Genomic DNA, 26,572 nt, shown 5'->3' with positions numbered 1-26,572 from the left:
AGAGAAATGGAGAGAGAAATGGAGAAGACAGAGGGGGAGAGAAAGGCAGACACCTGCAGACCTGCTTCACAGCCTGTGAAGTGACATTCCTGCATGTGGGGATCCAGGAGTTCGAACTGGGATCCTTATGCCAGTCTTTGCGCTTTGCGCCACATGCGCTTAACCCGCTGCGCTATCGCCTGACTCCCAGCACAATTTTTTTTCAGAAAAAATTTTTAATATTTATTCCCTTTTGTTGCCCTTGTTGTTTTATTGTTGTAGTTATTCTTATTGTCGTCGTCACTGGATAGGACAGAGAGAAATGGAGAGAGGAGAGGAAGACAGAGAGGGGGAGAGAAAGACAGACACCTGCAGATCTGCTTCACTGCTTGTGAAGCGACTCCCCTGCAGGTGGGGAGCCGGGGGCTCTAACCAGGATTCTTACACCAGGCCTTGCGCCACCTGCACTTAACCTGCTGCGCTACCGCTGGACTCCCAGCACAGACTATTTTAAACTTGATTTTGAGATCTCAGAGCTTAAGAAAATCCAGTGCATCTCACAGAACGCTAGTACTATAAACTGTTGTTTTCAAGCTTCTTTATATCCTCCTAAATACCCAATGCTTTATAAACAGTCACTAAATGCGAAACTGAAAACCACCCTCTAGTGGAATACAACCATTACTTCATTCAGCTGATATTTTTCTTAAAACAAAATAGAAGGCAAAATATTTTTGCTATAGTCTATGAAGAAAAATGAACACAAAAAGCTTACTTCTCTTCTCCGGTCAGCACCTTTTCCAGGTCTCTTCGTGGTGTCTGACCACCAGTGCTGGAAGAAAAAAAAAATCAGTAAGACACTAGCAATGTTGGGACCCTGTGCCTATGAAATAGTGAGTGGGGGTCAGGGAGACAACACAGTGGTTTACCCTATAGACTTAGTGTCTCTGGACCAAGGCACTAAGGTTTGACCTCTGGCACCACTAACATCAGAGCTAAGCAGTGCTCTGGTAAAAGAAGAAGAAAAAACTATATATATGAACAAAAAGACAGTGAATAAAGAGAAACATGAGACTTAGTAACAACTTTGCCACCCCAGATGTAAGTGTATTCAATTTAGCGATAAAAGGAATCAATAACATTTAGTTTTTTCATATAATACTTAAAATTGGTATAGAAAAAAGATTTCTCCGAGTGTTCCAGAGTAAAACCAATTGCTCTGAAGATTTGCAGCACTGTGGCAGAGGCTACTATCCCTACCCTGAACCAGAAAAGTGTGGGAGGGGGTGGGGTCCAGGTTATCCTTGTATACTGGTGATATATACCCAATAAAATACCCAACAGGTGCTGCCACGACTTACACTGAAAGAACTGACAGGAGAAACATTGCTGTCATCTTGTGGGCTTCCTACTGATTTACTTACTGAACCTTGAGCTTCACTCAGGAATATTTATTCCACTTCCTCATACCTGTTCATTCTTCGTCGTTGAGGCATCTGCTCTAGGTCTCTCTGTTCTCTTTCTTCCCTGGTCATCCCTTTGTAGTTTGAGGTGAGACCAAAGATAGGCCGAGACCATTCATCTGTGACAAGGAGAAACTATTCTCTTACCAGTCCTTAAAATAATCACCACATATGCCAGGCATTTAGTATGTCTTTTCTTTAAAGATATTACTTCAGGACCATTTTTAGGACCAACACTGTGTAATATCAGTGTAATAATTAGGTAATTATTTAGTGTAATAAGATCATTTTAAGCTTATCACCACCAGACATTAACACTGGACTCACTCTGATAGTTCTTCAAACACCTTAATGTCTAGATTTGCTGAAAATTAAAATCCTGAAATTCAACCTTAATCTTATCTTAGTGAAAAACAAGCACTTGGGTTTAACAGCAAATCTTTAAAGTTTCATATTTTGGGGTGGGGAGATACTGCTGTAGCTTAAGCAACAATTTTCAGCTCAAAGCTTGGAGTTTAACAGGCTCAATCCTTGGCAACACTATAAGCCAGAACTGAACAGTGCTCTGTTCAAAAGGATGGAAAGAAATTTACCATTTTAACAGTGCAGTTATAGGATCTTTGGTTAGTCAAAGCAATCTGCCTAGGTGATCATGAAATAAAGTCCAGGTGCCCACTGTTGAGTCAATGAAAATCTAGAGGCCAGAGTTCAGCTAATGTTTCTATTCTCAATCCTCTGTAGCTAATGGAGGCACTTCATATTATCATCAAGACAAGAATGGAAGAGTTCTCATATCATCAAGCAGGCTAGTGAGGTCATTAGGAAAGTGACAGTGGAGTCAAAGGCTGTCTGTTAGCCCTCTGCTTACATGCACCTTCCCCTTTGGCCACTATGCCAACTTGGAGGAAATCAAGGCTCGCTGCTTCAGTCAGGAGCCGCAAGGTATGTGCTGAGGTAAGCGGTGACTCTAGGACTTAAGCAGCTGTGACTGAGCCAAGAGCTTGTATACTCAAATCCTCCTTCCCTTTCACTCTCTCCCTCCACCCCCATCTCTCTCTCTCCAGAGCCCTGCTCAGCTCTGGCTGATGGTAGTGTTGGGGGACTGAACCTGGGGCTTTGAAGCCTCAGGTATGAGTCTCTTTGCAGAACCATTATGCTATCTCCCCCAACCCCTAAACCTCTTGACACACAATTATAAGATGCATGAATTTGTATGCTTTTTTACTGGATAGTACACTGAATTCACAGTCTGGTGGTGCCTGAAAAAAGTTACCACAGTCCTTTCTATTCTACTTAATTTTAATCGAATGTTGGTAAAATGGAGTCTTGAAGTGTACACGTCTCTCTATACAACAAGCAAAAAGCAAAATGTACATACTGATTAACTTCCCTGCCATGTCCTTATTAGGTCTCGACTCCTTGGGGTGCTTATAGAGGTACATCACTGCTCGTCCAATCCCACTGTGCTTCAGGGTCTCCTGGCTCACACTAGGTAGCTGGGGACACAAACACATACAGGAATATCAGCCACTCACAATCTTCCAATTCCAGGAAAGTGTTTTAGAGGACCGCTTACATGTGGATCACTCACAGCAGAATTAAGACTTCCATTTTCAGGACTCATACATAAACACTGAACACAAAGATACTGCTCACATCAAAAGCAGACAGTCCAGTATTCTTAGTGAGTTAAAGTGAACCACAACAATGCCAGAAAACACAGACACATTCATTCAGAGCTTAGCAGCTTCACATGAGACTCAACACACACCTAGAACACTTGCCCACAGTGTCACAGGTACACACGGTGGCCCAGTCAAGACTCAAAGCTAAGTTTACCTGACTCCCAAGCTGGTGCTCATTCTAACTCAAGTACCTGTGTAGACTATGCCCCCTCTACTGTGTCAGCTGCTCAGGTAAACCACAGTTACCCTAAGGGGTGTTTTCCCTTCAATAGAAAGTCCTCTCATATGTGTCTATTAAGTGTCCCTAATGCAATTCCTCTTCCGTAAGGTACTGGCAGAGAGAATGTGTAAGTCATGGTAAATACAAAGGCTGCAGTAATACAAACCACATAGTAAGTAACGAAGAGCAAACAGATCATCTAACCTCTTGCAGAATCTTCAGCAGTTCCTCCCGGATCTTTAGTGCTGGCAGACTCCTGTCTGGTAAAGGTGATAGCCACTCTTTGATGGCAGACATCACGCCACTGTCGATGAATGTTTCTTTAAGGTCCTGCCTATAATAATACATGATAGTAATAACTCCTCCCTGTAACAACAAATCAAATCTCTAAACCTTAGTTCTACTGCAGTTTTACTTGGATTTTCTTACATATTTAGCAATGGTCCTCCAAATTGCTTTCACATATATTCAGAATTTACTAGGTACCTAATTCATAAGTTTCAAATATGACATTTAACTCTTGTTTACGAGTAGCAAATTTGGTAGGTAAGTATCATCTGTTAACAAACTCAAATTACACTTAAGCTAATCCTCAAATGAAGACAATACAGGTAAGAATAAAAGTCATTACAATTAAAAAATGTTTCTCAAAATACTGATTCTCAACTGTACTAAGTGATAAAATCAACTGTGAGTGGAAAACAATGTCATATACAGATATGTGTGTGTGTGTCTCCCCATGAAACTTACCACAGATAATTTCACCTGTTGTGCCTAAGATACTTATCTACCAAGTGTAGACTATGATGTTGGTTCACTGATGAACCAATGCTTTATTATTTTTTGTATTTTTAATTAAATCATATAAATTTTATATAGATCCTAAATTGAACAGATTCCTATTTAAAAAAATATATTTCCATACCTTGGGCACCAAAGGTCCAGGTTTAATCTCTTTAAAAAATTTTTTAAAAAATATTTTACTTATTAATGAGAAGGATAGGAGAAAGAACCAGACATCACTCCAGCCGGGGATCAAACTCAGGACCTCACACTTGAGAGTCCAACGCTTTATCCACTGTGCCACCTCCTGGACCACCAGATTCCTATTTTTTTTTTAGTGCACAGTGGCTAGATTTATTTAATTACATTAATTCACTATAGAGGGAAGCAGTAATTTACAATGCATTAGTTGTTCTATCTCACGATGGTTGTCTGTACCCCTTACTACTACCATCTTACATTCTGCACTATGAATCTATGTTTGTTTTCAGCTATCAAAGGCAGGCTATGGCTAGGCTCAAGGAAAATCCAAAGTTGCTCAGGAATTCAGGCAAACCAATGGAAATATTCTTTATTTTTATTATATGTGTGTGTATATATTTTTATTTAATTTATTTCTGTCACAAAGGTTTCATTGGGGCTCTAGGTGCCTGCACAATGAATCCACTGTTCCCAGTGGCAACTTTTTTTAAAAAAAGACTTTACTTATTAATTAATGAGAAAGATAGGAGGAGAGAAAGAACCAGATATCACTCTGGTACATGTTATGCTGGGGATTGAACGCAGGACCTCATGCTCGAGCGTCCAGTGCTTTATCCATTTCGCCACTTCCTGGACCACTCAACTTTTTTTCTTTATTGGATAGGACAGGGAGAAAGTGAGAGAGGAGACAGAGATAGAGAGGGAGAGATACCTGCAGTACTTGCTTGTGAAAGATCCCCCCTCTCAGCTTGAGCCCCGGCTCTTGTGTTTGGTGATGTATGTGTGCTTAACTGGCTGCAGGGACACCTGGGCCCCCGCCTCCCGCCCCCAGAGCATTTTTAACAAGGGTCTTCTGTGTCGTTCATGACATAACAGATCAAGTCCTGTGTATGTGCTCCAAGATTTGTTATATATCTCAATCACACCGAGGAAACAGATGTAATTTTATGAGATTTAAAGACAGTCTACAGAAAACCAAGTCACTGATCTGCAAGGTTTGTATTTTTATCATCAGTCTGCTGCTTGCACCAGGTATTAGGGAAAAAACAAAAAGTGTGAGCAAGTAATATTACACATGAAGTTCTAAGCTTTGATAAAGAAGAAATAGTTTTTAACATGTCTTTTTTTTTTTAAATAAAAAGACTTTATTTTCATCATAGAAAGAAGCCAGAGTATTGTTTAGCTCTGCCCTATGGCAGTGCTGGGGAATTAACCTGTAACCACGAGTGTGTCAGTAAAAGGAAATCATTTTTATTTATTTATTTATTTTGCCTCCTGGGTTATTGCTGGGGCTCAGTACCTGCACTACGAACCCACTGCTCCTGGAGGCTATTTTTTCACTTTTGTTGCCATTTTTTTTTTTTCATTGTTGTTGTTATTGCTGTCACTGTTGGATAGGACAGAGAGAAGTCAAGAGAGGAGGGGAAGACAGAGGGAGAAAGATAAGACAACTACAAACCTGCTTCACCATTTGTGAAGCAACCCCCCTGCAGGTGGGGACCTGGGGGCTTGAACTGGGATCCTTATACCAGTCCTTGCACTTTGCACCATGTGAGCTTAACCCGCTGCACTACTGCCCAGTCCCCAGGACATCATTTTTAATGCTGCTACAACATCACCACATAGTTTGAATATTCCATTAAAAGGAAGAAACTTTTTAAAGAAAATAGAATACTTACTTCTTAAGGTGCATGACCACGGTAGGTAGTAATGTTAACTTTTTCAATGCTGGCTTTTTCTGATTGTTCAACTGTCTGTCTTCCTACCCAGAAAGAAAGAAGAATTTTAAAAAACCAGTACTACTTGTGAAAAATGAGCTACACTCACTATAATTCTAAACTTTAAAAAAAACATTAATTTCTCTGAGAAACAATTTTCCCTGCAAGAAAATATCTTTTTTACATCCATTATTTCTATATCTGCCTATGATCGAGCCCACACATTTATTAGATTGAGGTCAATGTCATATCCACTACTCCACCTCCTGGGCCCATTTCCCTAACTGCTTCAGGTGCAGGCTTCTGTTTATAAACAAACATGTTGGCAAGTACTGTACTGCAATATACATTTTGATCATTTAGAGACATTTGGTGAAATACTTATTAATCCAAAATAGGACTGCAGAATTTGTTTCAAAAAAATGTCAAAAGTGAAGGAAAAGCAGCTAGATGCAACAACCAAGATTAGCCTTATATGTGTAGTTGTTAAAATGTGCACAGAGTATAATTGTGTTGTTAAAATAGGATTTTTTAAATCAAGTAGGATAAAGAGAAATTGAGAGGGGAAAGGCAGATAGAGAAGAGGGGGAGAAGAGGGAGAGAGACCTGCAGCACTGCTTCAATGCTCTGTGATGCCTTGCCATACTGGTGGAGCCCCGGGCCTTGAAGCCAGGTCCCTGGGCATGGGAATGTCTGCACTCAACCAGATGGGCTACCACCTGGCTCCAGAATTCTTTTCTGCTCAGCTCTGGTTTATGGTGGTGCTGGGAACTGAACCTGGGACTTCAAAGCCTGAGGCATAGACAGTCTCTTTGTACACCATTAAGCCATCTCCCCAGCACCCCCCAACTTTTATTTACAATTTTAAAAACAAGGAGCCAGAAATATCTCACTGCATGGCCCCAGCATCCCACGGGAGGTGCTGTTGTTACAGAGGAAGCACTGGTGCTGTGGTCTCTCTTCTGCCTGAAAAAACAGTCAAAGGGTGAAATCTCACATGCTGGAGACCCCTGTTCAATCAAAAATAAAAAAATAGGGGAACACACAAATTTGGAAAAAGAAAAAAAAATCAGAAGCAAGCAAACTTGTGATGCCTGTGGTGGCCATCTTTGACAGGTGAAAAGGTGAGCGGTTGCACAGAATTTTGGTTGTGGGTGTGTGTGGAGCTCTACCCTGCTCAGCTCTGACGTGGTATGGTGTCAGGTGACTGGGCCTGGAACCTCAGAGCCTTAGGGAGTATTCTGAATAACCACTGTGCAGTCCCCTTGACACAATGAATCTAAAAAAAATTATGGGCTGGGGAGACAGTGTAGTGGTTCTGCTTCGAAAGACTTCCTGTGTCTGGGGCTCTGGACTCACAGGCCCAATCCCCAGCAACACTGGGGGCCAGAGCTGGGCAGTGTTCTGGTGAGCTGTGCTCTGGTAAAAACAAAACAAACCTAGACAAACAAACAAACAACAACAAAACTTGATATATGAAGACACAAACTCTGTGGTAAAAAAAACTAAACCTGGGAATAAGATTATTCTCCAACAAACTAAAAAAAGTTATTTAGCTAAGTAAGCTCATTTTACTTAATACTAAACCTTTTCACTTTTTCCCTAAACATGCTACCACCAAAGTTAAGCAACTTCTATACTTGCAGTTTAAGGATCACATTTGGGGAAAAAAATCATATAACCAAGCAGAAGCAAAGCCGTGTGACAGACATCTGAGAAAGAGCAGTACAGGGAGGATGCTGTCTTGGCACCCACCCTGCCCTGCCCCCAGGTGGTCTGACCGTAGAGGCGATGCCTCAGAGGCGGAGTGGCCCCTCACCTCTGCAGCCTCGTTCATCCTGACGATCATGGCGCTCACCACGTCATCCGCGTCACTGATGAAAGTGCCGCCATCGCGGTTCCGCCTGCGTTTGCCGCTCATGCTTTTCTTCCGCTGCAGCATCATCTCGAAGTCCGATAGGAAGTCCATGCTAACAAAAGGAGAGATGCCTTCATAAAGTGCTCGCTTCCACCAGTTCAGTAAAACCAGCTTCCCTAGTTCTGACTCTCAAGTGCAAGCCCTTCTCGTCTGCCTGTAGGAGAGGGAACGCTAGAGTTCATGCTCAGCCTCTGCTACACCAGCTGTCACCTCTCACACTAATAGCTTTCAACCACTTACCCAGTATCTTCACACTTGTGTCTGTTTACCAGCCTGGAAGGAGCACTCTGTAAATGTCAAGCTCTCATTCAGAGGATTGCCTTCAACTCTGATTCAGTCTCCTTAAGAGAGACAGCCTGGGAGTATGGATCGACCTGCCAACGCCCATGTCCAGTGGAGAAGCAATTACAGAAGCCAGAACTTCCACCTTCTGCACCCCATAATTATCCTAGGTCCATACTCACAGCAGGATAAAGAACAGGAAAACTTCTAATGGAGGGGGTGGGATATGGAACTCTGGAGGTGGGAACTGTGTGGAAGTGTACCCCTCATATCCTATGGTCTTGCCAATATTTCCATTTTATAAATAAAAATAAAAGTTTCCACTGCACTGCTTTTTGGGGTTCAAATACTAATTTTTTCCCTTAAGAATAAAAAAGAAACTCATAAAGAGAACAAACTCACGTTACAGTGACAAGAAATATAACTCTCAAAAGTTTAACCTGACTAAAAAAAAAAGATTAAAATCTACAGACTGGGCAAGTCTCAAACCTTTATAGTTATTATCAGAATAAAAGGTTATTTTACTCTGTCACTATCATATAAATTATTTGATTTCTAAAAGTATTAGTAAAATTATTCAGTTTAACTTGCATATCAGTAGGAATTAAAAATAGTAATTTTTTAAAAGCAGTCTTTCTTGTGACTATAAATAGTAACTAATTAATCATTCTGGGCCTGGCACCCCACCCCCTCAAGATACCACCCACCTGCCTACCTACATCAGGAAAAGCACACAAAATACAGTTTGTAGTAGAGATTGGCTTTACTGCTCTTAGGAGACCCTAAACCAGCTTTTCATTAAAAAGAAAAGAAAAAAAAAAAGGTACATGCACACAGCCATGTGCAGTGACCCAGGTTCAAGTCCTGGAGCCTCCCCTGCAGAGGAGGCGCAGCTGTGGTTCCCCAATCTCTCAATATCAAAAGTGTTTATAAGACACATTTTCACAAGAGCTTACATGTAAACACAAAAGCCTGCAACTTCACAAACTAAGAGGACTGAACACAGGACTGGTGAAAGGAAAATATTTCCAGATGGGAAGGTATAGAGAAATAGAGAAGAAAAAAAAAAATGGAATAGTTTCTTATACTTAACAAAGAACCAAGTAAGAAAAAGCAAAAGTTTGGTAATCTCGACTTTTATTTATTTCTTTTTTTGCCTCCAGGGCTATTGCTGGGGCTTGGTGCCTGCACTACGAATCCACTGCTCCTGGAGGCTATTTTTTCCCATTTTGTTGCCCTTGTTGTTGTGCTTGGTGTAGTAGTTATTGTCATAGCTGTTGTTGTTGTTGGATAGGACAGAGAGAAATGGAGAGAGGAAGGGAAGACAGAGAGGAGAAAAGAGACACTTGCAGACCTGCTTCACTGCTTGCGAAGCGACCTCCTGCCAAGTGGGGAGCCAGGGGCTCAAACCTGGATCCTTAAGCCGGCCCTTGCGCTTTGCGCCGTGTGCTTAACCTGCTGACTCCCTCGACTTTTATTTTATAAATTCTTTTATTTATTTATTCATGAGAGAGACAGGAGAGAAAGAACCAGACATCACTCTGGTACACGTGCTGCTGGGGATTGAACTCGGGACCTCATGGTTGAGAATCCAATGCCTTATCCACTGTGCCACCTCCCAAACCACATTTTATAATTTTTTTAACAAAGTCTTTTTAGCAAAATAAGACTTACTGTTTTCCTCTCTTGATGTTGTCATCAGAATCTGAATCTTCCGCTTCTTTTACTTGTGTTTCATTTTTTTCCTCTTCTAAATCTTCTTGGTTGAAGCCCTAGAGGCAGGATTTTTGTAAATAGGCCATTCACCGAAGTCTCCTCACAGATCTTCTTGTGCATCACTGCTCTTATTATTCTGCCCTCTCTTTCCCTCCCTTCCACTCTTCTGAAAGTGCCTGTCTTTTCCCTGCCTGGAGACCAAGACTTTGTGTCTTAAAGGGACACACCTATAATAATATTTAAATAGGCTTTAAAAATAGGTAACAGAACACATTCTTCTACCCCAGCTGTGAGTGTTACAAGGCTTCCTGAATCTTGCTCCAGAAAGGGCCTATGGTTTTGGGCAAACTCTTCCATACAGATGTGTCACCACCTTTTATTATACAAACAGGGCTTCTGACACACTGGTGCAGCACACCGTTCAGCAGACTCCACTTCGTAAGGTCCTATGTTCCACATCTTCCCTGCAGCTCTGGGTCTCACACACGTAACTGTGCCGTTCTCAGGAAAGAGAAGTTATCACAGGGGCTCCAAGCTATGACTGGATGACTAAGTCTTGTGCCTCAATGGTTTCTTCCTGGCCACTTTATATTACTCTTGAAAGGTTTTAAAGTCAAGGTGCATCTTTCTTTTTATTAGTTGAATCATATAAAGAGAGATTTCATGTGAATAGGAGAGAAATCAGAGCACTATATTAGTACTTGTAGCCCTAGAGATTGAACTGGGAGCCTTAGGCATGTAAGTCCTATGTCCTAAGAGCTGTATGTACCATCTCCTCAGTCAGGTCTGGGTTTTCCCACTGAATACATTATAGCTATTTATTTATATTGTATGCTTACTGTAAATTCTTCTTCCTCTTCATCACCAGATTCTCCAAATATGTCTGCAATAAGATTCCTGGAAAGAAAATAAAAAAGCAAATACATACAACTTTTATTTTTTTGTTCATTTGCAAAGGAACCATAAAAAATATATTTTTAATTTTTTATATTTATTTATTTATTTTTCCATTTTGTTGCTCTTGTTTTTCATTGTGGTAGTTATTACTGTTATCGATGTCGTCATTGTTAGATAGGATAGAGAGAAATGGAGAGAGGAGGGGAAGACAGAGAGAGGGAGAGAAAGACAGACACCTGCAGACCTGCTTCACTGCCTGTGAAGCGACTCCCCAGGGAGCTGGGGGCTCGAACCGGGATCCTTCCACCGGTCCTTGCGCTTCGCTCTATGTGCGCTTAACCCGCTGCGCTACTGCCCGACTCCCCATAAGATATTTTAATAAGAGTATAGTTTATACTTATTTAAACATGCATATCAATATCAACTGATTCTGACAAAAATGCATGGTCATGTTACCATCACCTCAAAGTGTAGGACAATTCTGTCTTCCTAAAAGTTCCCCTGGTTTTATGTGCTGCACCAAAGGGCTACGGGGGGGAGACACAGGGGCTTTCAGGTCCTGGTGCACAAAGATAGAGGAGGACCTAGGTGGGGGGTTAGAATTTCTTGCACAAAACTGAGGAATTTACACATGTACCAACAAGTCTATTTATTGTAAACCATTAATCCCAATAAAAACAAATGAAAATTGAATAAATCTTTTTTTAAAAAAAGTATTTATTTATTCCCTTTTGTTGCCCTTGTTTTATTGTTGTGGTTATTATTATTGTTGTCATTGTTGGATAGGACAGAGTGAATTGGAGAAAGGAGGGGAAGACTGAGAGGGGGAGAGAAAGATAGACACCTGCAGACCTGCTTCACCGCCTGTGAAGCAACTCCCCTTGCAGGTGGGGAGCCAGGGCTCAAACTGGGATCCTTACTCTGGTCCTTGCGCTTTATGCCACCTGTGTTTAACCACTGCGCTACAGCCTGACTCCCGAATAAATCTTTTAAACCAGTTCCTCTGGGGCCATTCTAGTCAGTCCCTCAGATGAGCACTGTACAGGCAGTCAGCACTTTGACACCCATCGCCATAAATAGCTGTGCTCTATTCTCACGAGACAACACGCCTCTATCTTTCACCTGACACATTTCTGAGTCGCCCATATGTTGTGTAGTATGGGGCATCCACTGAGAAAATTCAATCCCGGTGCTTTTGCCAGAGATGCAATCAGGTGGGACTGACACACTATACACATGCCAACAGACTTGAATGAGAGTCCTGAACACTCAAAAGCCAAGCCCCCTCAATCACGAGCCCCGCGAGCTCACCCCATAGTCACTTACTCTTCTTCATTGCCTGACTCACTATCGCTCCCAAACAGATCCTTCTCTTCATTCTTCTTGTCAGATGCCTCCTCTTTCCCCACTTCTTCCTCACTGTCAGATGCTAGGGTCTTCTCTCTTTTGCCCGGTTTGTCTGTTGTGACGTCGCTGTCAGAGTCGTCTGCATCTGACACAACACGACTCTTCTTTGCTGTTGCTGAAAGAGAAAATCACCATTGACCTTATTATGTTGGCTATTAGTTCCCAAGTACAGCAAGCACTTTACAATGGAAACACGCAGCAAAATGCAAAGGCTTGTGACCTGAGATAAGAGACTAAGAGTCAGAGTCACCTGGGCAGGGAGACAGCATAATGGTTATGCAGAGAGCCTCCTGGGCCTCAGGCTTCCCAGGCTCAACGCCCCACACCATCATAAGCCTAGAGCTGAGCAGGGCTCTGGCAAACACAGTAATCTAAAATTAATCTTCCATTGTTTAGAAAAAAAAAAGTAATCAAAAGAAAAAAAATCATAAAAGTTGGCCATCAACTGCTACTTTTCCTTTGGGCAAGAGAAAAAAATGAAGACTATGCTGATGTGCAAAACCAAAATCCACTATGAGCAGGCCACCTAGCATCTGCAGAACTTACGTGACCTGCTTCAGCTCTTGTGGAATCTCCATGCAGGAATGGTCACTCCCTTAGTAAACTGGCAAGTGTTTGGTACTGTTTCCTTCTCCCAGAGGAATTGGCTGCTCATAATAGATACCCCGCCAAATTGTTTTCCTTTTTTGTTACCAAGGTTATTACTGGGGGCTGTTGTCTATAGGAGGAATCCACCACCACTGGTCATTCTTTCCTTTTTTCTTCTGTTTTGTAGGGCAGGAAGTAATTGAGAGGAGTGAAGAAGTAAGGAGATAGAGATGTGCCTGCAGCACTGCCTTATAGCTCATGGGGAGCAGGTGGGGACCAGGGCCTGACTTAGCTTGGGTCACCGCACATTGTAACGTGCACAACAGGATGTGCCACTGCCCCCCCAACCAAGTGTCATAAGAAAAGCAATCAGATTGTAATTATACTCCATGAAAACAGGGTCTCAGGTAGTGAAGACTAGAATACTCTGTAGAGATGCAGAGTTTTTACTTTTCCTCAAATACTTCCTCAAATTTGGATATTTAACAATTAAAATGAAGAGAAATAGCTGTGGGAACTCTTGAGAGTTGATAAATCATAACTGTCAAAAAGACTCCCAGTTAACTGAGTGAAGTCAGATTTTGCAAAATTATTTCTTTAAAATTTTATTTATTGGATAAGGACAGCCAGAAATCAAGAGGGAAGGGGATGATAAAGAGTGAGAGAGACAGACACCTGCCGGACTGCTTCACCACTCACAAAGCTTTCCCCCTGCAGGTGGGGACCGGGGGCTCAAACCTGCATCCTTGCGCATTGTTAATACATGCGCTCAACCAGGTGCACCATCACCCAGCCCCCTCAAAATTATTTCTTTAAGGTGTTACACTTTGCAGTCACTAGACAGGATAGAAAAACTAAGTCTTTGGTAGCCTCACTGAAAGCCTACTATCATTGGGAGGTAGCCAGAACTTAGCAAATGCTGCTGGAGCAACCCAAAGAAAATTAACGTTAAGATGGGGAGGATGTCCAGCCGAGAAGCAATTACAGAAGCCAGACCCCCAGCTTCTGCTCCCCATAATGATCCTGGGTCCATACTCCCAGAGGGATAAAGAATAGGGAAGCTTCCAATGGAGGGGATGGGAAACGGCACTTTGGTGGTGGGAACTGCACAGAAATAGACACCTCTTATCCAATCCTGTCAGTCATTATTAAATCACTAATAAAAAAGAAGCTGAAAAATAAGAAAACACTAAGCAGAACTTGGACTGGAGTTGGTGTACTGCACCAGAGTAAAAGACTCTGGGGTTGGGGGGGGTTTCAGGTCCTGCAACATGATGGCAGAGGACCTAGTGGGGGTTAAATTGCTATGTGAAAAACTGAGAAATGCTACACACGGACCAACTACTCTATTTTACTGTTGACTACAAACCACTAATCCCCAATAGAGGGGAAAAAAAAAAAGAAAGAAAATATGGGCAGATATAATTCATATATACAGATAGAAAAATAATAGTCAGCCCATGTCTTTGATCATAGGAGAACCACTGCAGTTTCCAATGGAGGGAATGGAGACCCAGAACTCTGGTGGTGGGAATGGTGCGGAACTATACCTATTATCTTAATCAATATTAAATCATAAAAAAAAAATTGGGGGTGGGTGTGGGGGTGTTGTGTCTTAGTGATGAATTCAGAGCCTGAAGCCCGAGGAGAGCAGGTAGGGCTAGCTGACTACCAGTGGGAGCAGAGACAGTGGTAGCATGAGTGAACAGCCACATGTCCTCACATGCTTTCTCGTCGTCACTATCAGAAAGCACAGCCGCTTTTCTCTTCATCACTGTGTCCTCCTCCCCCTCTTTTTCTTCATCTTCATCACTGTCGATCTTTGGTCTTTTGTGTTCTTCTTCCTCACTGTCAGAGCTGTGAAGCTGTTTTCTGTCTGCGTGGCTGTCAGGACGGGAGGAGTCATCCTGCACTTCTGCGCCCTCTCTCTTATTCCCCCTATCGCTGTCATCGTCTGCCCGGGGCTTCTGTTTGTGTGTGGAGGTGGCCTCGGTATCCGAGTCGCTGGCAGGTCCCTTCTGAGCCCCTTCACTCTCAGAGTCGCTGATGTGGGGCTTGGGGAGCTCCTCGTTCTCCGAGTCACTGGCCTGAGTTCTCTGAGGTTCCTCACTTTCTGAGTCGCTGACTCGGGGCTTGGGGAGCTCCTCGTTCTCCGAGTCGCTGGCCTGGTGCCTCGGGGGCTCCTCGCTCTCGGAATCGCTGACTTGGGGCTTGGGGAGCTCCTCGTTCTCCGAGTCGCTGGCCTGGTGCCGGGGGGGTTCCTCGCTCTCGGAGTCGCTGACTTGGGGCTTGGGGAGCTCCTCGTTCTCCGAGTCACTGGCCTGAGTTCTCTGAGGTTCCTCGCTCTCGGAGTCGCTGACTCGGGGCTTGGGGAGCTCCTCGTTCTCCGAGTCGCTGGCATGGTGCCGGGGAGGCTCCTCGCTCTCGGAGTCACTGGCTTGAGGTTTCACAGCACCCTCCGGCTCAGAGTCACTGGCGGGGCTTTTATGCAGCTCTTCAGCCTCCGAATCGCTGGCAGGTTGCTTCCTGACATCCTCACTCTCGGAGTCGCTCCCATGATGGTTGCCATCCTCGTTGTCAGAGTCACTGGCAGGCTGCTTCCTGTTCTCCTCGCTCTCGGAGTCGCTCCCACGATGGTTGACGTCCTCGTTGTCAGAGTCGCTCGCAGGAGGCTCTGCATGTCCCTCAGAGTCAGAGTCACTGTCCTTCTGCCTGTGCAGCTCCTCGCTCTCAGAGTCACTGGCATTGAGGTTGGAAGGCTCTTCGTTCTCTGAGTCTGTTGCCTGCCTTTTGTTGAGGACATCTTCTCGATCACTAGGTTCATTCTGAAAAATAAAGGTGGGGGAAAGTGTGAATATATGCTTGGCAGCTGAATTTTAGAAAACTTCAACAACGTTTTCAGATTTAGGAATGTGCACTCTTAAATCCAGACTTCCTGTCCTAGACTTACAGGATCATCAGCTTAAAGAAAAGCTCTGTCTGTGAAAGGGATCCCTAACAGGGTGAAAGTAACCACCACCTGCCAAAACAAGTTATAAAGGACCTTAGAAAAAGTTTAATTAAAAGGAAAAGAGAGAGAGAAAGAGGGAGTGAGAGAGAGAGAGAGAGAGAGAGAGAGATAGAGAGGCCTAGTCTCACACTGTTCTAGTCCCTAATATATTTTTCAAAGAAATACAAGCAAACATGCACTCAAATTCTTTTAAATGAACATTCTTAACACTCTTGGTATGGCTGTAATTACTTTAAGGAAAAGAACTGCTACCATTTGTGGACGTTTCTTTAATGGCTACAGGCTTCACTGAAAGAAATTTTCAGTGAAGCAGTGTGTGAGGATACACATGCAAGGTACATTCTTTCAAGTGAACCTAAGGAAGTAAGGTGAGTTGTGGCTACCACTTGCCGTGCTGAGCTCACTGCTGGCATGCCACCCACTCCTCACAACAGGGCTCTCCCTGCCCTGGTAGGATAGCTGGCATGCAAGAGCAGTTTTGGTCACACATACAGCAGCCCTCACACAGTAAATAAGTGTTCAGAGAGAATATAAGCAATGAAATGAAGTGATACAAAAACACGTGCTACTGAGTACAAAAATAGGACATATGATTTACTACCATCTTTGAAAAGATGCAGAGAATACAAAATGCAACAAACCAAAGTATGAATAAGAAATGTACCAAAAGGGGCCGGGTGGTGGCATACCCGGTTAAGTGCAAAGTGCACTTGTTACCATGCCCAAGGACCTGGGTACAAGTCCCCAGTCCCTGCCTACAGGAGGAAGCTCCACAAGTGGTGGAACAGTGCTGAAGGTGTATCTCCCTGTTCCCCCCCCCCCCCGCGAGTTTTCTGTCCTATCAAATTAAACAGAAAAAGAAAGAAATGTATTAGAACCCAGGGTATTTGTAAAGATGGTTCAACATCTAGAAACCAATGTGATATACCACACTGGCAAAATAAATGATAAAAGGCAACAGTTAATCCAATAAATTCATAAAAGCATTTAATAGATCAACATTTGGTCAAAACAAAGTCTCTAAAAGAGGCCAACAATAAAATACCTCAAACACAATAAAGGTGACAGATAACAAACCTTCAAGTAACACTATACTAGTAAGAATATACCACTTTTCTTCTAAGATCAGGAAAAAGAATGCCTACTTACCCTGTCCCATGACCTAGCCAAGAGCAATTGGGCAGAAAAATAAATACATCCAAACTGGTAAGGGGTAAAAAAAATCACCATTATTTGCAAATGTACATATCTGTATCTGTCCCTGAATGACTCCACCCAAAGTGTCAGAATAAACAGATTCAGGAAAGTTGCCTATAGAGAATCAATATACAGGAATCTGTGTTCTAGATACACTAACAAGTTATCAGGCAGAAGTTAATGAAACAATTTTATGTATAGTACATCAAAATTTTTCTCAGTAAACTTGAGGTAAAAGATCTGTACCAGAAGTAACAAGACACAGATGAAATAAACTGAAGATAAAGATGGAAAGAGATTATACCAAGCTCATGAACTGAAATAATACTCTTAAAATGTCCATACTATTCAAAGTAATTTATAGATTCAGTGCAATTCCTGTCAAAATTCTAAAGGCATTTTTCACAAAAACAGAATACAAAAATGTTTATGGAATCACAAAAGGCCATGTGTAGACAGTAATTCTGAGAAAGGAAAACAAAGCCACAGACACCCCATATTTCTTGGCTTCAAGTTGTTTTTATATTGAATATACAATAGGGAAAAGCTTTTCTCCTCAGTAAATGGCAGTGGGACACTGAATGAAACTGGATTCCCTGTCTTAAACATACAAATGGACTCAAAGTGGACTGAAGACTTAAATTCAAGACCACGAGGGTTATGAAAATAGTTACGTAAACACTCTCATGCCTGAGGCTCCTATGTCCCAATTTCAACCCCCATCACTGCAATAAGCCAGAGCTGAGCAGTGCTCTGGCAAACAAAACAAAAAACAAAACAAACAAACAAACAAAAAACCCCCACCTTCCCCCAAAAGAAACTGAAACTAAAATGCCTGATATAGGCAGTACATTCCTTGACACTGGTCTCAGCAATAACTTACTTTTTTGATTTGACACCAAGAGCAAAGACAAAAAGAGATAAAATAAGCAGGACAATATGAAACTAAAGATTATGCATAGCAAAGAAAACCAGCCATAATATGAAAAGGCAATCAAAAGTAGAGAAAATATTGACATCTCCCCCCACCATCTGTTGAGATACTTAAAATATCTTGCCAATTTATACAACTCAAGAGCAACAACGACAATCTGATTTGAAAAAATTGATAGAGGAGCTGAATGGGAATTTCCCCAAAGAAGATATATGAGTGGTCCAGAGGCATACAGAAAGGTGTCTGCACAGCCAGTCGGCTGAGGAACATAAGTCAAAACACCCAGAGACATTACCACACACCAGCTACATCAATACCACAACAAGACGGGTACTAACAGATTCTTGCAAGCATACAGAGAACAGGGGAACCTGGTATCCTTCTGGAGGGAAAGTCCATGGTAAGCACTGGAGGACACAGCCCGTCTTTTCTTTAGCGAGTACACAGCAGCAGACAGAATGTTGGGGAGAGTCTCTGCACTGTGTTTACCGTAGCATTACTATTTGTAACAGCCAAACATCTGCCAACAAATGGGTGGGTGGTGGGTGACGCAGAAGAGATGAAACGCACAAACACATTTGGCCACCGGAAATGAAGACATCCAGCCGTTTTTAACAACTTAGATGGATCTTAAAGGTATTATGCCAAATGAGAGAAGCCAGAGAAAGACAAGTACTGTATTACACTTATTTGGAATTAAAAAAAAAAAAAAAATCAAATTCAGAGAAACAGAGTAGAAAAGTACTGACCCAGTGTAGGGGATGAGAAATAGGAGAGGCTGACAAAAAGGTGCTTTTTTTCTCCACTGAATTCAATGAATATCCCCATTTTACTAATAGGCTGATTGCTTACAGCGCAGCTGTCTACCCACGGGCTCCATCCTAGCTCTGCAACACGGGTGTCTGTCAAGTACTCTTAACCGCAACCTCGGCCCCAAGCCCCCTTTTCCTTCCTTCCCCAGAGCTCCTCGGTTTGGCGCAATGCTCCACCTCCAGACCTAGGCCCATCCCGTGTTCTCCTTCACTGTCTTGCTCACCAATCTGCTCCTATCGCTGTCCATTTTTGTCCTCCCTTTTTCAATGTCTGTTTCTGTTGTGTTCCCAATTCTACTCTACCATTCATGAACTCATTCAGAGTTGGTGTTTGTTTGCTTCTTCTCATAAAGTTCTCCTTTCAGTAATTCTTGCAAGGCAGGATTGGTGGTAGTGAATTAAAGGAACAAACTTTCAATGACTATACATGGTCTTGGGAACTAGTGGATAACATAGTGATTTTGGTTGATAACAAGGTATTACGAAATTAAAATCTGCCTAGAAAGAAAAACTAAATATTCACCAAGATCAAATATGCAAGGAAATAAATGTACAGTGAAGCCAGTTGGGAGGAAGCCTTTTACAAAGTCTACATCTTAGAAACCTTACATTTTTGTCTGTTTTCCCTTAGCAAAAAAAGTGTATTGATGTGCTGGATCCCCGCCTCCATTGGGCTCGACTGTCCAAAGGGCACAATGGTATAAAATGACTGCCTAATTAGATTTAACAACCAAACCAAACTGCCCCAATCTATCCAAAACTGTTCACTGTATTCATAACAAGAGTACTGGTCTCAAAGAAGGAGGGAAGGGTTCAGGTCCTGGAACATGACAGCAGAGGGGGACCTAGTGGGGGCTTGTACTGGTATGTGGAAAACTGGGAAATATTATTCATGTACAAACTATTGTATTTTACTATTGACTGTAAACCATTAATCCCCCCGATAAAGAAATAACAAGAAAAAAAAAAGGCTACATTATGAGGTATTCACTAAAGGAAAAGTAAAGTAGAAGTGGCAACAATAAAGTACACAAGGCAAGTAGAAAGCCCAAATTAAAACGACAGACTTCAAATCTCTCAGTACATTAGGGAAGGGGGGAGTACACTATGTAAACTATGTACTTTATATACTGTGTACACTAAGGTAATTAATTTTATTATTATTTATTTATTGTCTCCAGGGTTCTCGATGGTGCTTGGTGCCAGCACTACAAATCCACTACTACTGGAGGCTATTTTTCCCATTTTGTTGCCTTTGTGGTTGTTATAACTGTTGTTGGATAGGACAGAGAGAAATGTAGAGAGGCGGGGAAGACAGAGAGGGGGAGAGAAAGATAAGACACCTGCAGACCTGCTTCACCGCTTGTGAAATGACCCCTCTGTAGGTGGGGAGCTGGGGTTCGAACCGGGATCCTTAGGCTGGTACCTGCGCTTTGTGCCATGTGCACTTAACCGGCTGCACTACCACCCAGCCCCCATTTGAAGCTATTTTTTAAGACAAAGTTAATTCAATAGAATTCACAATCAACACAAAGTTTGATTTTTCTAAAGAGGAGAAAGTTTTCTTATAGGAAAAATGGGTGAATAATTGCTCCTTTTGCTCATACTCCAATATGGATGGCACAACAAGACTGCAGAGCCTAATGTTAAGATCACAATGTTTTGCTTAGACTTTCTGCATCAATATTTTAAAGCATTATCTTGAGCTTCTTCAAAGTTCAAAAGTCAAACATAGAAGAAACAGATGCTATTAGCAAAAATAGTCTGATGGAAGGCCTATTTTTATATTAGAAATTATAGAAAAAAAGGCTTCTTTTATAAAAAAAAACTTTTATTTATTTATATTTTTGAGAGAGATGCACAGAGAGAAAGACAGTGAGAAATACCAGAGCACTGCTCAGCTCTGGCTTATGGTGGTGTGGGGGATTGAACCTGGGACTTCAGAGACTCAGACATGAGAGTTTCTTTGCATAACCATTATGCTATCTACCCCTGCCCTTCTTCTTTTTAAAATTATAAATCCAACCACCTTGTATTTCCCTCCCAGTAACTGAAGTAGGTTGTACGAAAGGGGTGAGAATGTTCTGCAGACACCTATGACAAGATGAGAAATTGTACCCATGTGTCAAAAACTATATTGTAAACCATTAACCATACTCCCTATACCAGTAAAATGATAAAAAGCAAAAACAAAACAAATACAGAAAACCCAATGAAATAAACATTTGTAAGAACTACTGGTCTCTAACATTATCAGCATTTTCAATACTGACCAGACAGTATGTGTATTTCTTATTGATCTAAAGAGACATATGCACAGTGAACATTATAGGTGAAATAAACAAATAAATAATGCATCCCTCCCCTTCTCAACATCATAGTCCGTGGAACCTGTGAATATGCAGATATAACTAAGAGTCTTGAGAGAAAACACATGGTCCTGGATTACCTGAATAGGCCCAACAAAACTACAAGTCTTATAGGAGAGAGGGAGGGGAGTCATAGGCAAGACACACAGCTGTGATAAGAGAAACAAGTCAGAGCCCTGAAATAGAGAAAGCCGCCTAAAGTCAAGGACTGTTGGGGCTGTGCAACTGCGTGGGGAGGAAATAGCCTCCACTAAGGTAGCCCTAGTGGCACCTTGGATTTGACCCACAGAGACCTATTTTGCACTTCTGGGCTCTAGAATGGTAAAGTAAAAATCCTCTGTGGTCCCAAGTCTTAAATTTGTGTCTTTGACAACAAAGGCAAACTAGTATTTTATTACTAGAAACATAGTTACTTAGGGGTTTGTGCCTGCAATCTGCACTTTTCTACCTCACACAACCTTATCCCCCAAGATCCTGTTCATGTCTAGAAAACATATACATATTAATCATTTTATTTTATTATTAGAGACAGAGAAATCGAGAGGGAGAGGGATAGAAAGACACCTGCAGCCCTGCTTCACTACTTGTGAAGTTTTTCCCCCAGCAGGTGGGGACCGGGGGCTTGAACTTGGGTCCTTGAGCACTGAGATGTGTGTTCTTATCCAGGTGTGCATCTGCCTAGCCCCTCTAGAAAATATTTTTAATGAGAGAACAATAATCAATTCCTCCTCAGGAAGTAATTTTAAATAGGGAATGAGTATTAATACAGAACCCAATGCTTATTGGGACAAACTGGTTCTCTCAAAATGTTGGTATTTTAGTAAACTGGAATATCCCTCCTTATTTAGAACTGAGTTCATCACAGAAATGGTAACTGATGTGTCAAAAGGGAAGTCAGTATCATGTATCACATTCCAAGTGAACAGTGAGGTGCTAAGCTGATATTCTAAAGCTGCTCCCCAACTGTGAGGCTTCAGACCCCACCATGGAAGCCGCCAGATGCTTTCTGCCTGCTTAGCAGGTTTAGTTTCAAAGTCAGTGCACAAAAATCAGAGTGAATTTGCCTTTCATGCTAGTATCCTTTACTCTAGCTCTTCTCCATAGCATTTATCATCTTCTAACACTAAGAAACTCAACGTAATATATATTAATATATTTCTCTCCCTAGTGGGGAGTAATTCCAAAAAAGGAAGGGTTCTGATGGTGGTGGGACATCTTATAGTTGATGCAGCAAAAGTCCTGGCACAGAGCAGGAGCTCAGGAAGTATCTGCTGGCTGTATGAAGACACTAAGGTCATTGTCGAAAGGTAGAGCCAACAATATGACCATTCATAATTTATCTACTGCTTAAAGTTGGGCAGTTCTCTGTGCATATCTAATCAAGTAAAACCTGGCATGTGAAATTCTTATTAAAATGTTTGTTATATGAGATTCTTCTACAAAAGTCTGGTGGTCTTTATTATTGCTGTGTTTCAGTTTGTGCTAATCAAAGACCTAGAGAAGACTTACTGAAGAGTCACAATTTAACTGGTTAACATTTTGAACTATTAACTGTAATCTGGGGAGCAAATCAAATAGTTTTGCATGGGATTAAATATGTTGAAATATCAGACTATGTTATTATGGAAAAACAGTATTTATTTCTATTGCCACCAAGGTTACTGCTGGGACTTGGTGCCAGTGCTATGAATCCACTGCTACTGGTGGCCACTTTTCCCTTTTTCGAAATTTTATTGAATTGGACAGAAAGAAACTGAGAGGTGAGGGGTTTACAGAGAGGGAGAGTGAAAGGTAGATATTTGCAGACTGATGGTATAGTGTCTTTCCTTTGCTCTCCCTATCTGGTATTAAAATGAAAAAGAAGAGAAGAGTCTGTCTGGAACAGCAGGATTGTGTGCAGGTATAAAAGCTCTGGCAGAGAACAAATATCAAATGTCCGGGCGTGATTCTTCTGAATCAACACATATAACTGAAAATTGCCTACTACCTGAAATGTGACTTAGTTGGAACTTGCGAGCCTGTGATTTCATAAGTAATCACAGCTCTTGGCAGCCACCACCCCCCCCTCTATTTTATTTGATAGGACACAGAGAGAGAAATCGAGGGGGGATAGGAGGAGACAGGGAGGGAGACAGAAAGAGACACCTGCAGGTAAGGAGCAGGGTTTCAAACCCGGGTCCATGGGCATGGTAATGTGTATGCTCAACCAGGTGTGCCACCGCCCAGCCCCTTATTTTATTTTATTTTTAAAAAGAGCCATTTATTTATTTAGCTGAGAGTAAGAGGAGAATCAGAGCATCACTTTGGCATATTTGATGATGGAGATCAAACTTAGGCCCTCATGTTTGAGAGTCTACCCCTTTATCTCGTCCCACTCCCTATCTACTTACTTTGCTAAGCAGTTCTCTATTAAGTTATAAGTCTTTAGCCCAAACCTGTGACAGGGCCTTAACAGCTACGAAAGAGAACAGGCGTCATAAAGTCAAGGAAAAGCCTCCCCCGCATGTCCATCCAATACCTCTGAGTGGCGTTCTACACTTCCAGTGTCTGATCCAGAGTGCTGTTCATTTACATCATCCTCAACGTCTGACCCTGAATCCCGTTCATCCTGTACTGGGGTAGCGCCACCATCATCTGCTTAAAAATAAAACAAAAACCCACTTAAGGTGTAAGATGGATGACACCTACAGCTGAAATGAACACAGTGAGTCAAGAATCACGCCACATCCAAAGCACCCACCAATGAGACAGAACTACTGATGCAAGTGTGCACAGGACAGGACAGAATGAATGAGCACCAATGACCACAATACGCACTGTGACATATAGCAACAAAAATATGCTGGAGAAGGAAGGTGAAGCCCAGGAAACTTCACCAAGGACCAAGGCAACAAGTTGGAAATGACAGGGCGCTGTCAAAGTCTCTGGACTTGACGTTCAACACTGCACATATCCTCTCTCTCTCTCCAACATGCACTTACCGCCTACATGACTTTCCAAGATGTTCTGTTTGCTGTGGGTCTGTCTTCACATAAATGCAAGTGCTAAGAGAGCAGGTATTTGGGCTCACTGCTGAATCCCTGGAAGCCAGATAACTGTTTGGTACACAGTGCCTGTCTATTAATTGTTTATGAGTGAGGAATGGAGCACAAGGAGCTCCAGTCCAGGAGTGTGAATACTTTAGAGCAAAGCACAATATAGTGAGAAATGAAATGCTGGCGACCTCTAGCCAATGTATTCTTTTTATTTTATTTTTTAAAATTTATTTGTTATTGGATAGAGACAGAAATTGAGAGAAGGGAAAGATAGAGAGGAAGAGAGACAGAGAGATGCCTGCAGACCTGCTTCACTGCCTGTGAAGCAACTCCCCTGCTGGTGGGGAGCCAGGGGCTCGAACCGGGATCCTAACCGGTCCTTGCGCTTTGCACCACATGCGCTTAACCCGCTGCACTACCACCTGACTCCCAGCCAATGTATTCTTTCTTAAAATTTTAAAATATTTATTTACACCCTTTTGTTGCCCTTGTTGTTTTATCACTATAGTTATCATTGTTGTTATTGATGTCGTTGTTGGATAGAAATGGAGAGAGGAGGGGAAGACAGAGAGGGGGAGAGAAAGACAGACACCTGCAGACCTACTTCACCGCCTGTGAAGCAACTCCCCTGCAGGTGGGGAGCCAGAGGCTCCAACCAGAATCCTTATGCTGGTCCCGCACTTCTCGCCACATGCGCTTAACCCGCTGTGCTACCACCCGACTCCTCAGCCAATGTATTCTTTAAATCTTTAGAATACTTATATTTATTATTGGATAGAGATAGAGAAACTGAGAGGGGAGGGGAAGATAGAGGAGACAAGACAGAGAGACACCCGAAGCCCTGCTTTACCACTCGGGAAGCTTTCCCCCTGCAGGTGGGGACCGGGGGCTTGAACCTGGGTCCTTGAGCACTGTGACGTGTGCTACCCACCGCCTGGACCTCTTTAACCAAAATGTAAAGTGAAATTGTACTGTAAGAAATTTCAGACTGTTAGAGGACATGGGAAGACTTGGCTAGAAGTTGAATGAATTTATAGAATGATAAGAAAAAAAAAATCAAATTTAACAACCATGCTGCAACAGTGCAAGTGTGGGGGAGAAAAGGGCACACAAAAAAAATCAGTCTTTTCCTAGGTCGTCCGGAATCATGCTTAAAGATAATGCAATGAGGGATAATGTCAAATGGGAATTCAGAGGTAAATGTAGACAAAATGCCTAGAAGAATCAAGACTTCAGGACTTACACCACCACCACCCCCAACCCCGTCTTTTAGCACTTAACCTTTGTATATGCAGACTACTTATTTAAAACACAAATCGAAAAACCTTGCAAACAATATAAAACATTTTAAGCAGTGTGGCAGTTCGTGCTTGGAAAAACGCTCGCAGTCCATCCCACTGAAGCAAACTCAAAAGAACAGAAGGGAGGTTAACATTCAGATCACTGTTTTTTACAGACTACGAAAGGAGAGCAGAGCAACGGAGCTATTTCCCTCCCCAAGCAGGTGTTGACTCTCTCATCTCTGTGCCCCGGGAACACCAGCTGGCAAAGTGGGGGGCCCCAGAGAGGTTTACTGCCAAGAGTAGCCGTCAAAGAGGAGAAAGAGGACATATCTTGGGAGGAAGGGAAGGGAGGGAGGGAGACACAAGAAGTGCCTGAAGAGCCGCCCAGCTCCAAAATGCTCACGACTGCTCTGACAAGGGCTTTTTCTCTGAGCGCTGAGAAATCAATAATCAGTGTTGCAGACAAGGCGAAAACAACTTGAACTGCAATGAAAAACTTTCCTAAGGGGCAGAGGACTCCACCAATGTGTCCTGGAGCCCCGCCTCTCCAGAGCCCTGCCCCACTAGGGAAAGAGAGAGACAGGCTGGGGGTATGGATCCACCTGCCAACACCCACGTCCAGCAGAGAAGCAATTACAGAAGCCAGACCTTCCACCTTCTGCACCTCATAAAGAATTTGGGTCCATATTCCCAGAGGGATGAAGACTAGGGAAGCTTCCAATGGAGGGGATAGGACACGGAACTCTGGTGGTGGGAATTGTGTGGAGTTGTGCCCCTTCATCCCACAATCTTGTTAATCATTATTAAATCACTAATAACAAAATTTAAAAAAGTGTGTAGGGGCCAGGCAGCGCACCTGGTTTAGCGCTCACATTACAGTGCACAAGGATCCGGGTTCGAGCCGCGTTTCCCCAGCTGCAGGGGGAAAGCTTCCCGAATGGTGAAGCAGGGCTGCAGATGTCCGTCTGTTCCTCCCAGCCCCCTCTCAATTTCTGTCTCTGTCCAATCATAAATAAGTGTATTAAAAAAAAAAAACCGAGAAAACCTAGGTAACACCCCACTCTCAACTGGGGAG

At 42.5% G+C, this 26,572-nt stretch overlaps 1 protein-coding gene across 5 annotated transcripts in view; it reads right to left on the bottom strand.

Moving 5' to 3' along the window:
- Positions 1-26,572, bottom strand: part of IWS1 (interacts with SUPT6H, CTD assembly factor 1) — a 31,401-nt gene that overhangs the window by 4,329 nt on the left and 500 nt on the right. For 2 of the 5 annotated variants that reach the window (XM_060177925.1, XM_060177924.1), the window contains exons 2-12: positions 23,698-23,816; positions 14,581-15,682; positions 12,189-12,384; positions 10,805-10,862; positions 9,924-10,021; positions 7,869-8,019; positions 6,011-6,093; positions 3,552-3,681; positions 2,821-2,938; positions 1,450-1,561; positions 755-811 (exon numbers count right to left, since the gene is read on the bottom strand). In XM_060177925.1, coding sequence (XP_060033908.1) covers positions 755-811; positions 1,450-1,561; positions 2,821-2,938; positions 3,552-3,681; positions 6,011-6,093; positions 7,869-8,019; positions 9,924-10,021; positions 10,805-10,862; positions 12,189-12,384; positions 14,581-15,682; positions 23,698-23,816 — 2,224 coding nt within the window. The remainder of the gene's footprint in view (positions 1-754; positions 812-1,449; positions 1,562-2,820; positions 2,939-3,551; positions 3,682-6,010; positions 6,094-7,868; positions 8,020-9,923; positions 10,022-10,804; positions 10,863-12,188; positions 12,385-14,580; positions 15,683-23,697; positions 23,817-26,572) is intronic. The other 3 variants (XM_060177927.1, XM_016193252.2, XM_060177926.1) reach the window with 2 other exon arrangements.

Source organism: Erinaceus europaeus, chromosome 18 (assembly GCF_950295315.1).
Source record: "Erinaceus europaeus chromosome 18, mEriEur2.1, whole genome shotgun sequence".
In the NCBI taxonomy this organism is placed as follows: domain Eukaryota; kingdom Metazoa; phylum Chordata; class Mammalia; order Eulipotyphla; family Erinaceidae; genus Erinaceus; species Erinaceus europaeus.
Note: the sequence above shows the minus strand (reverse complement) of the source record. Positions and strands in the feature narration are given on the sequence as shown.